At 45.8% G+C, this 16,715-nt stretch overlaps 1 protein-coding gene across 1 annotated transcript in view; it reads right to left on the reverse strand.

Annotated features, from left to right (window-relative positions):
- Window positions 1–16,715, reverse strand: part of LOC311226552 (oxidation resistance protein 1-like) — a 179,666-nt gene that overhangs the window by 67,069 nt on the left and 95,882 nt on the right. Inside the window, exons 5-7 of the mRNA XM_084311972.1 lie at window positions 14,477–14,599; window positions 12,444–12,628; window positions 11,196–11,403 (exon numbers count right to left, since the gene is read on the reverse strand). Of these exons, the coding sequence (XP_084168098.1) occupies window positions 11,196–11,403; window positions 12,444–12,628; window positions 14,477–14,599 (516 nt within the window). The remainder of the gene's footprint in view (window positions 1–11,195; window positions 11,404–12,443; window positions 12,629–14,476; window positions 14,600–16,715) is intronic.

Raw genomic sequence — 16,715 nt, forward strand, 5'->3', positions numbered from 1 at the left:
AACAGCTTTGCCTGAAGAATTTACTACATGACCGGGACGTTCTAGCTTGTTTGCCGACAGGATTCGGGAAAAGTTTGGTCTGTTCGGAGGCAGCTTCCAGGGGAAGTACATACACCGGAAATTCTACCCCATACACACTTTCGGCCGTAGTTCTTTACCAGGCTTTATCTCACGGAGGAGATAAAACTGGGAACGAGGTTACCAAACAACCAACAAGCATCAGTTTCGGACAAGTGACCACGTCCCTGTCCCTGAACGGACTAGTCACCTCTGACTGTGAAAATGATTGCCCGTTCTTGTAGCCAATGAAATTCTGGCACTAACGGTACCTTACATGAGGGCTGATTCCTACGATAAAGGGAGAAGAAGACAAAGAAGTTGTTAGTTTAGAGAATTTCTCGATCGCGCGTCTAAATGTATTGCAGCGGACGCCCATTTTGGATAGGCATGCCGAATTATTACTGATAAACATTACAAAAACATGTGTAAAACACTCATTTTCCGTGGGATTGTTATCAACTTTGGACCTGTACTAGATACGACTTCAGGCTATGGAACCGTTATGCTTTCCAGCTCCTACCTCTCAGCTGGAACTAAAAAACAGGCATCCGTTTGCAAGTAAACAAAGACGTGAGTAAACAACTTTTATTTCAGTGTGTTCAAACCTCTGTAACTCTATTACATTATCACTCAGAGTGATTTCTCCTGTTGTTTCAAAAGAGACCAGACTCATGCATGTGCTATAAGTGGTTCAAGAATATTACTTTGGGTATGCAATCGACAGGCGTTTTTATGCAAAACTAGCCACATTCTTGCCCGTGGATAAGAGGTTAAAGGTGCTATAGATCAGGGGTTCCCAAACTTTTCAGGCCGCGACCCCCAAATAACGGTGTCAGAGAGCCGCGACCCCCACTATTATAGGAGGTTAGGGTTAGGTTTTTTTTTATATAAATGGAAATGTATGGTTTAAACATGCAAACGTTCAAACGCACACACACTAATAAGCATTGGAGGCTTTTAACCAGGGCCGGACTGGGGAAATCATTCAGGCCAGGAAATATAGTGCAAAATATAGCCCCAGTCAGGCCACTTTTTAAGCAGGGGGTCTGGGGGTCCCCCACCAGGAACTTTTTTGTTACAAAGACTTCATTTCCTGCATTCTGGTGCAGGAATTCTTTTATTTGTACCATTTAAATGCCAGTGTTTGTGATGGCATCACAAATTATTGTTAAAAAACAGGCTAGCATATGTATGATTAGCAACAACACAGATTTGTATGGATTTTCAATTTTTTTGTAATTGATACAAAATACAATCTTATTCAACTTCAGCCCTGATCATAACACCACATATTCATTTTATAATTCTAACCCTTTAAATGCCAGTGTGTGTGATGGCATATATTTGCAATATATCAAATGCAAAGTAGATTTTTCTGGGGGGGATTATTACAGGCTAACATGCGTCAATGATTAGCAGTTTTTTGTAAGGGTCCCGCCTCCACCAATCACATGCGGCTCCCTTGTGTGTGTGTGAGAGCAAGAGAGATAGAGAGAGATAGTTCTCCAACTTGTGTGAGTTGCAGTGATCTCCTGGTTGTTCCCCACCTAGGTTATCTAACTATTGTGCTGGTGCAACTAGAAACACTGGCCTGGCCTGCTTCTAAGTTCAGTGGCCTGACTGCATAAAATATTTTTTTAAATTAAAAAAAAAAAAAAAATATTTTCTCTTCTTTTTCTGGCAGCCCTACCGCGGCGGCTCGCGACCCCGACTTTGGGAACCCCTGCTATAGATAACAGTAGTTATATTTCATATGGATTTACGCTCTGCTCTATTGGAAATGTCCCTTTAATCATATGCTATCATGAAAACTTTCAACCACTTGCACGCACCTACACCTGCCTGGCCATGCCCACATCCGCTCACATATAAGCAGCTCCTTCCCTACTTTCACCACCTGGAAGTACATGCAGGGCACCTCTTCAGATCAGTGCTGAAGTAGTTAGTTAGTTATAGGAGTTGTGTTGGCATTGTCTTTTGTTTTTCCCTCTCACTAATTTACGGGAGAAAGAAAGAATAATGTCGTCACCACCGGAGAGTCTAGAGCAGTGTTTCTCAACTGGTGGGTCGTGACCCAAAAGTGGGTCGCGGATGTGTGTAAAAAAAGAATAGGTTAAAATAATTATAATAAAAAGAAAATTATAATTTTCTTTGCACTACCCATCTTTGTGAAGAAGTCTGCTAAGAAGGATATTATTATTAATTGTTATTAGGGATGCTCGATATTGGCTTTTTTACCGATACCGATATACAGATATTGTCCAACTCTTAATTTCCGATACCGATATCAACCGATACCGATATATGCAGGGTTTCCCCCCCCCCAAAAAATGGAATAATTTCAGGTAATTAACATTACATATCTCCTGTTGTGGAATTAACACAACATTACGCATACTTTTGACAATAAATAAAATCAGAATTTGTTCTTACTTGCTTGCCTGGGTAAATAAAGGTTATAGAAATGTAAAAAAAAAAAAAAAAAAATTTATTTATTTTTTAAAACATACGATATTTTCCGATATCACATTTTAATGCCGATATCGGCCGATAATATCGGTAGGCCGATAATATCGGACAGCCTTAATTGTTATTATTTTATTTCATTGTGTTTTTAGCCCTAGTTGCACTTTTTTTGCAACCCCAGTTATCCCATTAGTTCCCCCAAACTTACTGTAGGTCTGTTATGTTAAGCTAAGAAGTCTGCTAAGAAGCATAATTATTTATTATTATTTTATTTCATTGGGCTTTTATCCCTAGTTGCACCTTTCTTGCAACCCCAGTTATCCCATTAGTTCCCCCAAACTTAAGTCTGTTATGTTAAGCTAAGAAATCTGCTAAGAAGCATATTATTTACTATTATTTTATTTCATTTCATTGGGTTTTTAGCCCTAGTTGCACTTTTGTTTGCACTTTGTGTTTATTTCATGTTGTTAACAGTGCATGAAAGATTGCGTATTACTGCAATGTTGGGTCCCGAGGCTAGACCAGTTGAGAACCACTGGTCTAGAGGGTTATTCTGACCTCCACCGGCACTTCACATTCGGGCTTCCTCAGGGCGTAGTGGGGCTTTCCTGCTCCACGTTTGTGGCAGGCGGGTGAGCCTCAGTGGCACCCGGAGGGGAGTGCGCGTCGCTGGGCAGTTCCCCGTCGGCGTTGCTCTCCGGCTGTGCAGCTGGATACTATTGCCGCGGGAGGCAGTTGGCTGGTCCGACGGTCTCTCTGGTGGGTGGCGTCTTGCGGCGCGGGCTCTCCGCCTCTGCTCGCTCACGTTAATTGGCGTGAGCGGACGGTCTAAACGGATGTGTCAGTTGTGCGGGGTCGGCTGCTCAGGCATACGGCCCCACAAAACAGCCGGCTCCAGGCGAGGATTCCTCCGTTACCTCTCCATTGCGTCCGATACAGCTACAGTAGCTAGCCGTTAGCCTGTAGCGTTTACATGGAGGGTGCGGGGAGTTCTTGTTTGACTAGGGTGACCAAACGTCCTCTTTTGACCGGACATGTCCTCTTTTCACGCCCTGTCCGGGCCGTCCGGGGGGGGGTTTATAAATTCATGATAATGTCCGGCTTTCACGGACCGTTTGCATGTACTTAAATTGACTGGCGCATTGCACAGAATACTACGGTACTCTGTTGCGTGTGTGACGTAATCCCTGAGAAGCTTTGTGGGCGGCTCTACTACACTCGCAGTCTCGCACAAACAGAGGAAGAGAGGATAGAGTGGCGCGCAGCGCACATTCACAATGCCAAAGAATGTACTTTTACAGATTAATTGAAGAAGAAATTCCAAATGTACCGACCCGTCGGAAAAAAAGGGAGGTGAAGTTCAGTAGTGCGCGCACTGAATCCGAAGCCAATGTGTTATAGCGCCCCACTCGACTCGATTGATGTCGCACATGAAGCGCTCAAATCATATCCAGTACTGTGGTGTTTCTACAGACAGGAGTAACCACGGAGCAGTGAAAATATTCCCAATCATAATACAGTACTTTGACTGGAAGAGGGATGGCATGCAAACAAAATTAATCTAGGTTAAATACACCAAATGAGACGGCAGAAACCATTGCACAATATCTCATTGAAACATGGCAAAAAAAAAATTCTGTAAAGGATATTTGTTAACTGGATTTTCTATTTTCTATTATTTCATATATTTTGTTATTTATTTTTGTCCAGTAAGACTTGAAAAGAGAGCTATTATTTTGTTACAGGTTGATTTTTAAAGGGGAACAATGTCAGACCTTGCAATCAAAAGTTAGGGGGCGCACTGAAATTATGGCAAGGGTTATTAGCCCCCTAACTTTTGATTGCAAAGTCTGACATTGACCCCCTTTGCAGGAGTTGACCTAGAGCCCACCAAGGTCATGCATATCAAGTTTGGTCAATGTCAGACCTTGCAATACACTGTAAGGCACTGTAAGGCTACTGTCCTGCCTCACTTCTAGTGATGAAGCTAAGCTATGCTAACGGAGCGTCTATTCCCAAAGCTAAAATGCACGCACAGAGACAAAAAAGGTATGTATCTTCTTGTCTAACTCCAGGGAAGATGTTAAATAAGCTAATTTCCCCAAATAGTGGAGTTATCCTTTAAGTAATTATTGTGCCATTGAGATTTGTCAGATAATTCTAGGCATAATCAAGCATGCTGATTGTTAACTTTGGTTTGTCTTTGGTTATAGAGATATTGTTGTGTTATATAGTCAAATAATATAAATAATAATTGTATATCCATAGAGAGGAGGCATACTTTAAATATATTAAAACAATAATGCATCTTTGAGTAAACTTTGAGTATCATCAGGCATGCGTTGCTCATGGGACGTGGTTGCACATACCGTGCAACCAGTCTGTGAGCAGAAGCACGCACATGCACAGATGTGCACGCGCGTGCACACAGGAATGCGCTGCACTCAACTGATGCGCCAACTCGCTAAGTACTACTTTGCATAACAATATGGCCGGTCGTCAGGTGTGTTCAAATACGTTCTCAGATACATTCACACAAAAATGTGTTACATTCCATTCGTAGAGGCAATTAGGCACCGTCTTTAGTCTATGCGCGGGAGCGCGCGCAGTCATTAAAACATAGTGCAACCAGTCGTCCCATGAGCAACGCATGCCATTAAGTATCTCGAGGCTGGGGGGGCATGTCCTCTTTTTTGGAAATCAAAATATGGTCACCCTATGTTTGACGCCCCACGAAGACAGAGCTCTCCCCTCGGGCAGAGTGTGCTTTGTTTTCCTGGGAGCCCTGTACTCCGAGTCTGGGTTCAAGTCCCACCTCCGAGACGGGATGCCCTACTGCCATCCGCACTGCCCTTTCTTTGGGCTAGGCAGTTGGCTACCTGGAGTGACCAGGCCGCCTATTGTTTAATAACAGCGCAGCAGTGCTGCTTTTGCTTCCGCGTTTTCCCTGATTGGCTGCGCCATGCCCCGCGGCAGGCGCGGCAACCGCAGAGCGGAGCGGCAGAGCGGCAGAGCGCGAGCGGAATTATGTCATGTCCGCCATGATTTTCATTCGGCGCTTCAGCTCACCTGGCAGAGCAGCGGTCCGTTGTTGACGAGTTCGAATCCCATCAAATAATTTTTTTTTTAACGTGATTTATTTTTTAACGTGTATTCTTTCGCCGGTTAAGGTTAGGCATGGTTAAGGTTAAGGTTAAGGTTAGGCATTGTTTCGGAGTTGGTTAAGGTTAGAACGGTTAAGTTTAGGCGCTGTTAAGGAGCTGGTTAAGGTTAGAGTTTGTCTTAGAGAATGGCAATATTCTTTCTATGGTTAAGGTTAGGCATGGTTAAGGTTAAGGTTAAGGTTAGGCATTGTTTCGGAGTTGGTTAAGGTTAGAACGGTTAAGTTTAGGCGCTGTTAAGGAGCTGGTTAAGGTTAGAGTTTGTCTTAGAGACAGCCTATTTCCGCACTGCCGCTCTCCCGCGTTGCCGCGGTCACATGGTCAAATTGTCACATTCTTGCACTGCTGCGCTGTTAAAAAAACAACACGCGACCAGGCCTGCACTCCGCCTTACGCAGCTTCATTAGCTAGCCATTAGCCTGTAGCTAGCAGTTAGCCTGTGGCTAACCGTTAGCGATAGCCGCGGGGAGATAGCGGGCCCTGGACACTGATTCGGCATCATCTCTGGCGGAAGATGTCGTCAGCCTGCACCACGGTCGGCCACAGGATATGCCATTCTGCCCCACCCCCCGCCCCCCCAAAATAATTTTGGTTAATAACATAAAGAGTCCCTCCTAAAGGGAGACTGTTTTTGTTTAACAAAACGTGTTTACTTCACTGTATTTTGGGGGATACGACATGTGAAATATAAACCCACAGCTAAAAATGCTAGGGTCGCGTTCTTGCTTGGGAGTTTGTGCAAATTTCTCAGAAATTTGCTTTGGTTGCTGTTTTGTATAACTTGCAAGGCCTGTATTTCTAGTACTTAGCCAAGGGCTTATGTCCTTTCTCTCTACCTAAGCCAGTGTTCTTTCTTACGTGGTAAAAGTGAACTTGGCGGCTTCATTGTACGATGAGGGTTGTGTGTTTCATGTAAATACGTTTTAGGATCAAACGTAGCATTGAGTCCGCAACTGGTGTGCTATTGTTAGCTTACAGAGTTGTACATATGTAGCATGTAAACCAAGGACTTTTTGAGTCCCTCTCTTCAGTCTGATATTTTTTCTTTGCTTAAGGGTAAAGATAAAAATAGCGGGTGGCAAGTTTTTTGCACGTAAGCCAGAGCCGTGGATAAAACCCGTTTTTTACACAAACAAGGTTATCAGCTGTGGTTGGCGTGCAGGATGTGAAGCGATTACACTACAGGTGTATGTGCTTTCATTTAGCGCACTATACAACTGGTGTCACGGCTGCCTTTTTTATTGCGTCGTATCAGTTTTTTCTTTTTCAATTGTTTCACTCACATTGAGGTCTCTCTGGGAAAACCGCTGTCTTCCCCCCTTACATAAAGAGCAGAATTGACACGGTTTTTATTCCCAGGCTCGAGAAGAAAAAGAAGAAGAGGCCATTGAAGACGTCACAGGCGCGTTTTCTTATTGGCCAAGAGACATGTCCGTGAGTTACAGGGCCTGTGCTACAGACCGCTGTCATTGTAAAGGATAGATGATGCGATGCAGTCGAAACCGTTGGTCCTTCTACTCTGCTCTCTAACAGTAGTGTATATTGGGCCGTTTTGTCTACTTGGTCCAATCTGTTACATGAACCGTTTTCAATTGTTTCACTCACATTGAGGTCTCTCTGGGAAAACCGCTGTCTTCCCCCCTTACATAAAGAGCAGAATTGGGGCGAGCTCCAGTAGCTCACCGCGTATCTCGGCGCTATTTCGGCGTCGGGGACAACCGTGCGCGTCACGGATCTGGGGTACACGAGTTCGACTCCCGGACTCGCCGTATTTTCTCAGAGTGTCTTCCCCTGATCTATATCCCATTCAACCTGTTTCTGTCGGTCATGCTTGACCAGAAAAAGCGATAAACGCTAAAAAGAACCAGCTGTCTGGTCAAAGTAAAAAAAAAAAAAAAAAAGCAGAATTGACACGTTTTTATTCCCAGGCTCGTCGTATAAGAGCCTGTGTCTGTCTCTAGTACCGGCTTCCTGCTGCTCGTCCCAGACAGCGAGGGGAAACATTGTGGGGCTCTTTAACACTTTAACATGAGCGGGCACACACTCATGCCGCACACACGCACACTTATGGCCAAAAGGAAAGGCCACTTTAAATTAGTATAACAGGAACAGTGTATTGCACTACCAAAGCTACCTAGCATGTCCTATATGCTCTGTAAATAACTATGTACAGATACCGAGATGTCACACCATGTTACCTGTTACCTGTTTATTGCACAATGTTTTTTTTTTATTGGATTCTATTATATGTTGTACCACTGTATTGCACATCGTTGCGGGCAAGACGACCCGCATTTCATTGTATACTTGTATGCCGTGACAATTAAAACTCTTGACTTGACTTGACTTGACTTTCTTGTTAGAAATTCGCTGTCACTGTTCTCGGGTTCTTTACAAGCATACACACCGTTTCATAAATCAGCATTTGGTCTTACGAGACCGATCAGCGCTAGCCCAGGGTGTTTTTCAATGATTGAATCCGCTTTTTGGGACCGACGCGCCTTGGTTGCCAAACATCATAAAAACAGCGTTTTTTATGCGGTCGGCTGGGAAGGAGATTTTTTATCTCTACCGAGTGCCAGTGCACTAGGTTAGACTCGAGGACTCGCGTACATCTCCGGGGGGAGATGACGGAGTAGATCAAACATTGGCAGGGGGGTTTCACGCCAGTTAGGTGGGCCACCGGGAGCGGTGCTTTCGCGTACTGACCGTCTTGGTGGCGCCTCCTGTGATGTTTTGGATCGACACGCGTACCTACCCCCCTCTTAGGACTGGGGGCGGCGGTGTGACAAGGGCACGGGACTTGTCCTGGTCGCGCCGGACCGGATCAGTTTAACCCGTTGTCCGCCGGGGCGCAGACAAGTTCCGGTACCCTGAAGGACCCTGAGCTTTTCCGGGGGGAAAATGCCAGGGCGGGCCGGACGTCACAGGGGTTGATGTCATGAATGTGTGTGTCATATAGATGCCACTACGAGTTGCCCTTAACAGTGGTGTGCATTGGTCCATACTATGTTGTACCTTTTTGCACAATGTTAGGTGGGTTGGTCCTTCTCCATTCATTTCACCCCTCCCTCCCTGCTAAACCGGGGATAGGAGGGGGCTGTTGGGGAGGCTGCTTCAGTCAACTCCTCTATGCATCCCTGTGTAGGTCCCGGTCCTCCAGGCCCAGGTCGGGCCTTGCCCTCGTTGACCTGTTGGCCTGGGTTAAGCCTTTTTAAACATGAAACGCCTTGAACTGCATTGTATAGCCGTGTTACGGGAGCAACCATTTTCTGTTAATAAACATAGGGGGGTGGTTGTCTCCCCGGTGTGTTAGTAGCAGAGTCAACTCTCCGGTTGAGCCCGGGTCTGACCGCGGCTGCCCGAGAGTATGCCCCCGCATGTTTTATGACGTCTGCCAATTGTGTCAAACTCTCTCTGAACCTCGACCCGCGGGATTAATAAATTGGCAGGGTCAGGGTTCGTGGTGGAATCTGTTCGCTGGCGGAGTTGGCTAACTCCCGACTCCGCGAGGTTCGTGACCCCATGAGATTGTGACATGGTGCACGGCATACCGAACACCCTTCACATATTGTAGGCCCTGTCCGATACGCTGGCGATGTGGTGTCACCAGTGACCGTCTGGTGGGGTCTCGATGCCGTGGCCTCGTTGACCTCGCCAGGCCGCTTTTTCGGGGGGTCCTGGCCCCCGGGATGTGGCCTGGGGCTGGGGCCTCCTCCGCGCCCCGCTGCTACGGCCTTGCCACGGGGTCGGGGTTTTTTGACCCCGACCCTGCGATGTTGGGGGCTGTGACGTGGGTTTTTTGCTTCACGTCCGTTCCCTGATGGCGTGCGGGATGCGCAACCGAGTAGTCGCAAGCCCTTCTAAACAAAGGTAAGTCCCACGGTCTGCTCACCCTGTGCGTTTGAGGTACTGTTCCCTCTTCGCACAGTCGGGTCCGGTCTCCCTCCCGTCCCTCACTAGGGGGGGCCCGGACCCTGCCCGGATTCTGATGGTTGTAGGGGACCTCAGCGGGTACATCTGTCGGGCTCTCCGCTCTGCTCCGCTCTTGTGTTCCAATAGAGCAGAGCATAAAGCCATATGAAATATAACGAAGGTTATCCTATAACCCGTTATATGAATATGGCGGACCCCATGTGTCACTGAGGACCCCATGTGTCTTCCGTTTCGGCGGTGAAAGACTGGGGAAGGAGCTGGTAGTATGGCCATGGCCCCGCTTATATGTGAGCAGATGTGGGCGTGGCCAGGCAGGTGTAGGTGCGTGCAAGTGATTGAAAGTTTTCATGATAGCATGATTAAAGGGACAGTTCCAATAGAGCAGAGCGCTCGCCATATTCATATAACTAGGGTTATAGGATAACCTTCGTTATCCAACAATAGTAGCCATTAGATGTCGCACTAGAGCAACGGCATGTCATTTATCCAATCAGGTGCATTCCACATGGGGAAATGGGAAGTAGGGAGGGGATACATGCATGCAACATGTAAACAACATTCATTTTGGACTTGGAGTTTCAAGTGAATTCTAGGTCTATTATGATGGATTTGGATTAAATATATATATATATATTTTGTACAATAAAAAAAGCTATACTTTTACACACAAATGTTATCTATAGCACCTTTAACAATGATGATGTTGATTGGTAGAATATTTTCTCAGTACAGTCCATGCTGTTCCTCATACTAGCTCCGGATAGTTAGCCACAAACCAATGCAAAATCATGCTCCCGTCTGTACAAGCTGACTGAGGCTCACTGAAATCTACTCCACAGGGCAGCAACACAAAGTAGATTTCAGTGAGCATCAGCTTGTACAGACAGGAGCTCGACCCCATTGATTTTGCATTGGTTTGTGGCTAGTATGGGAAACAGCATGGATTGAGCTGAGAAAAGGATTCTACCGATCAACATCAGCATTGGCGAGTAAGTAATAGGACTAGGATTCTAAAAATCCATAAACAATGGGGTGCAGCGCTACTATGACATCGTGGCAGCACCACCATGTGTTTAAACCGTTTTTTTGTAGTGAAAGCTTGGGGCCAGCTTAGAAACAGACTAATCATTGTCCAATACGGTCCTCTGTTCCTCTGTGTGTGTGTGCGTGTTTTCGTGTTCAACGTGAAACTATTGTGCAACCTTATACACTGTACTTAAATAAATACCTTATTTACTTTAATAACCTTTTATTGCAAGTCATTTTGCCCCCCGGACGGGGGACACAGCCCCCATCCAGACCACCCCCTAGTTGCGACTCCATCATACACCATCTTGTTTGAAAATCTAGTTTTATCCCTTTAAATTTAGAGTGCCGATCAGAGACCAAATTGGCTCATAATACACCATGAAGTGTATATGGTCATGTGACCCGAGCACTGATCCCATTTCAGTCCTACCATCTATCCTCTCCTCACCTTGCTGTGAGCTCCTCTTTCTCGGAGGCCTCCTCCAGGCCTGGGGGTTGTCCCTGGCTCGATGCTTCTTGGCTGGTCTCAGACGCCTGGCTGACTGATTTCTCCTGGTGTGGCTCGGCCGCATCGTCCCGTACGGGCGACAGCTCGGACTCGGTGAACACGTCCTCGGACAGGGAGGCCTCAGTGGAGCGCGGCGCTGTGCTGGCGCTGTCGTAGGCGCGCTGGGCGGAGTCCTCCAGGTTGCTACGGGGAACCCGCCTCATCGGACCGGGCTCCGGACCGGCTGAAGGGAGCTCCAGGTTGCTATGGGATGTACGAGATGTATTGTACAGCTAGATGTTCTTTACCAGTTTACAAATCAACTAGCCTAGCTTAAAACTCCGGCAGAGATATCCGCTTCCATTCATTTATGCTAAGCTAGGCAAGCTTGCAGCTGGATAGCTTTCTACTTGGTATCCATCTTTTTGTCTGACTCTGAAGACACTAAGCACATTTCCCATAATGTCCTTCCTTTTAGATATTAAACAGTACAGAAAACACGAGGAGAGATGGAAGAGAAAACATGAGCAGGAATTGAACCCGTTATGCCACGAGTACAGGACACCTTGACCTTCCTAACCCAATACAGTACAGATGGTTTCAACTCGACTGCTTTCTAAATGGACCCAAGTTTACCAATAACTGACAGGAATACAGTTTTTTTTAAATGTATAATGACTACTAACCTTTATTTGTATTGTACAGTATTTTACTATTATGCACTCTGCTGCTAAGGAATCTACCTTGCTTATATCATTACCTACTATGCTAATAATTACAGATATACTCCATATACAGACACTGTTACCATATAGACCATGTTTGTCATAGGCTGTCTGCATCACAGCAGGTATAGGGTTCCCATGTCAAAGGTCTGACTGGGGCAGACTGGAACGCTCCTCTTGAACTTGGTCTCACTGGTCTACTCCAGTGGTTTGCAAACCAGATTAGTCCCATTAGCTCTTTGCTAGCAAGTAATCTACTGTGCCTATACTACTACCTACTATGCTAATATATCTATACTACTATGCACTCAAGTCTGTATCACTCAAGTTCGACACTGTTTGACAAACAACGTTACTTACCCTTAGCTGCCAGAGTTGTACCCTTCCTGCTGACTTGTTGTACAGAACTTGTTACTTTGGATAAATGACTAAATGTAAATGTATAGTTATATGATTCTAACGATGAGGTCTGACCCTGTATAGTTATATGATTCTAATTATGAGGTCTGACCCTGTATAGTTCTATGATTCTAATGATGAGGTCTGACCCTGTATAGTTCTATGATTCTAATGACTTACAGTGGGACCAGCTCTCTAACCCGCGGGTCGGTGACTTCCGTGCACATGGCAGCAGACATGAGTTCCTCTAGAGGACACATGATACCATATTCCTCACAGCCACGCTCCTGAACCAACACATCTGCCTTGTGAGGGTCAAACATCACGTTGTTAGGAGTCACCAGTAACACTCCACTCACTATACCCTGAGAGAGAGAGAGAGAGAGAGAGAGAGAGAGAGAGAGAGAGAGAGAGAGAGAGAGAGAGAGAGAGAGAGAGAGAGAGAGAGAGAGAGAGAGAGAGAGAGAGAGAGAGAGAGAGAGAGAGAGAGAGAGAGAGAGAGAGAGAGAGAGAGAGAGAGAGAGAGAGAGAGAGAGAGAGAGAGAGATGCAGAGAGGGTGAGATACAGGGAGAGAGAAAGAGACAGAGTGAGAGCGAGATAGATATAGATAGAGATATATAGAGAGAGATATACATATATAGAGAGATGCAGATGGAGACAGAAATACAGAGAGAGGTTGAGGTATAGGGAGAGAAAGAAAGAGAGAGCAGGGAGAGACAGGGGGAGAGAAAGAGAGAGGCAGAGAGAGAGAGAAAGAAAGAGGGATAGAAAGGGGAGACAGTCAAAGAGAGGGACGGAAGGAAAGAGAGAGAGAATGTCAAACTCTAAAAAACATCTTAACCTGTAATACATCCTAAAGGGGAATGACACCCATTTGAACAATTCCCCTCCTGTATGTTCTCACTGTGCCCCAGGACAGAGCATGCACCTCTATCCTTTTTTTTTAATCCACTTTCTCATTTAATTCTCCCATCCCAATTTCGTATAGCCAATTCTCCCCTTCCCCGTCTTGAACGTTGCTAGACTATGCCCCCCCACTGGTCGGTTGTAGTGAGGATAGAAGCCTTGCATCACGTGTCGCCTCCGGTACACGAGGTGGCAGCCCATCGCATCTTTTCACCAGACAGCGCGGACTCTCAGTGGCGAGGAGTAATGCGTGGGAGGCTCACGCTGGCCCCGATACTTCCCGTCTCTGCTGTGCAGGTGTCACCCAACCGACCTGTAGGAGTCGCTGTCCACAACGTCCAATCCCCACCCATCGACTTCCACCCGCTGACTAAATGAGCCAGTACGACGGCCGGCCCAAGTCGAAGGCAATGCTGAGACTGGGATTCGATACCGGAGTCTCTTGCATTGGTGACGAGCGCAATCTCCGCTACGCCACCCAGCTGCCCTCATGCACCTCTATCCTAAAGCTGCTGCCCCATTCATCGTCTGTAGAGCTCGTCCCATATTTTACATATCAGTGACATTACTGATTTAACGGTTCTCTCTGCTGATTCCTAGTTTTTGGAAGAAAGTAGTGCATGTTCACAAATACTGACTGAACTGTCCTGGGGCACAGGAAGAACATACTGACTGAACTGTCCTGTAGTACAGGAAGAACATACTGACTGAACTGTCCTGGGACACAGGAAGAACATACTGACTGAACTGTCCTGTAGTACAGGAAGAACATACTGACTGAACTGTCCTGGAGTACAGGAAGAACATACTGACTGAACTGTCCTGGGGCACAGGAAGAACATACTGACTGAACTGTCCTGGGGCACAGGAAGAACATACTGACTGAACTGTCCTGGGGCACAGGAAGAACATACTGATTGAACTGTCCTGAGGGCTGAGGCACAGGAAGAAGATACTGACTGAACTGTCCTGGGGCACAGGAAGAACATACTGACTGAACTGTCCTGGGGCACAGGAAGAACATACTGATTGAACTGTCCTGGGGCACAGGAAGAACATACTGATTGAACTGTCCTGGGGCACAGGAAGAACATACTGACTGAACTGTCCTGGGGCACAGGAAGAACGTACTGATTGAACTGTCCTGGGGCACAGGAAGAACATACTGATTGAACTGTCCTGGGGCACAGGAAGAACGTACTGATTGAACTGTCCTGGGGCACAGGAAGAACATACTGACTGAACGGTCCTGGGCAACAAGAACATACGTTGAATGTTCAGCTCCAGGACACAGGGGGATCCATACCTTTCCATCTGTGATGTATTTACAGTTGATCTTCAGGAACTTCTCGGTCATCGCCTCCTCTTCCTCCGAGGTGGAAGATACCACTCTGGACTGGCGGGGGTGGACCTGAGCTGGACTACTCTCCTACACAGGGTTGAGTTGGGGGGTGGAATAGTACTTCATTGATACATTTTATATCTCTGTGCATGCAAGATCTGCATGTCTCATGAAAGGCGCTATATAAATTATTATGTAGAAATTGGATATTAAATGTTCTAGACCAGTGCTTTTCAAACATGGGTACCCAGCAGGTTTCCAGAACTCCAAGGTCTTTCTCTAGATGAGGAATGACACAGGCACTCTGTTCTTTGATATTTTAATCTCTTAACATGCAACGTATTCGGGCCGACGTGCCCGTGGGTGGAACACACTAGCCGAACATATAAATGACAGAATTAAAGATCCATTTGTTGCTGTTCGAACGCCACCTCACTCGACCAAATCCGTGGGGATTGTGGGGGGGTGCGAATACGGGATCTAGGTGAAAGTTGACGAGCAAAAACCAGAAGTGAATCACATTTAGAATGAATGGCCGTGGATGAGGAAATGGAATTCTGGAGAGCTTTTTTTTTTGGCACATAATTTACCCGGATCTCTCCCAAAGACCCATTTCTGAATGGATTTTTATAAAATGTTGACCTGTACTACATAAGACTTCAGACTTGGACCTGTGGTGTTTTCCCCAAGGGGGGGGGGGGGGGGGGGGATATTGCAAACACTACAGAAAAATTTGAGTATTGCATTAGTAACTTCAGAATGTTATCTTTCAAAAGGGACCAGCTCATGCATGTGCTATAAGTATAAAGATAAGCTTTGCAAAAGAAGTATGCAGTCCTCAAGTTCAAGTTAAAGAAAATTGCCACTTTTCTGGGTGCCTGTTAAGAGGTTAAAGCTCAACTCTAAAGCCACTTTACCTCTAAAGCTAGTTTACCCCTCAAGCTAGTTTATCTCTAAAGCCAGTTTACCCCTCAGGCTAGTTTATCTCTAAAGCCAGTTTACCTCTCAGGCTAGTTTATCTCTAAAGCCAGTTTACCTCTCAGGTTAGTTGATCTCTAAAGCCAGTTTACCTCTCAGGCTAGTTTATCTCTAAAGCCAGTTTACCTCTCAGGCTAGTTTATCTCTAAAGCCAGTTTACCTCTGAAGCTAGTTCACCTCTAAAGTCAGTTCACAAATGTAACAGTACTGTATATCTGTATATCATGTATGTCATAAATGTCATAAAATTAGATTATATGATTAGATATCTGTATATCTGTATGTTGTGTATGTCATAAATGTCATAAGATTAGATTAGATGATTAGATATCTGTATATCTGTATGTTGTGTGTTACAAAGGATCAGATTAAACCGAATATAGATATTTATTACTTGAGATATATTGTATAATATTTGTATATTGTCTGATATCCCTTGTATATTCTTGTACATATACACGGAATATCCCTTTACCTAGGTACAGGCCAGACCATAATATTCGTTCTCCTATTACCCCCCAATGGCAAGTTCAAAGCTACCGCTAAGACATGTCTCAACATGTCCAGGTTTGCGCAGTAATACGAGACAGAACTGAGGTTGGCACTAGATTGTTCACCTTACGTATAAATACGTCGCAGGTGGATACAGAAGCACTTAGAACAAAACGTTGAAGCCTTCACCACGATACAACGTGCCGTGAAGTGGGCCCTTTTTGCCCCTAAATAGAGCCTTGAGAACCGCGTGCGAATTGATAGCTAAAGTGTCAGAGTTTAACGCTGTATCGTCGAGTTCGACTTATTCTATTGTAAAGTAATAGTCTATTATTTATAGTGTATCGTGCGGCTACCGTTCTACAGTGACCAGCATTACCACCGGTTCGTCGTACCGAGCTAGTGCACTTATCCAGGCTGGGCGGCCTAAACTCGTGCCGCCATCCGATGAGTCCTAGACGAGAACCGTTGGATATGTACACCGGAGAACCTACACCGACGAATGCAGAGCCTTTTCCGGCTGGATTATATTGCTTTGGTACTGTGGCTGCTGGAGCAGAGAACCGTCTACCCCACTGCTGTGTGGGATCTACCCTGTGAGGAGCACCGTCGAGCCCGCCTCTAGGACCCACAGAGGTTGGCTAGCTTTCATCCATGCTGTTTTGCATACCGGAGTATAGCTGTTGCTTTGTCTACGGACCAAAGGATTATTGCACTGTCTCCTGTATCTGGA

This window comes from Notolepis coatsorum (genome assembly GCF_963971535.1).
Source record: "Notolepis coatsorum genome assembly, chromosome: 4".
NCBI lineage: Eukaryota > Metazoa > Chordata > Actinopteri > Aulopiformes > Paralepididae > Notolepis > Notolepis coatsorum.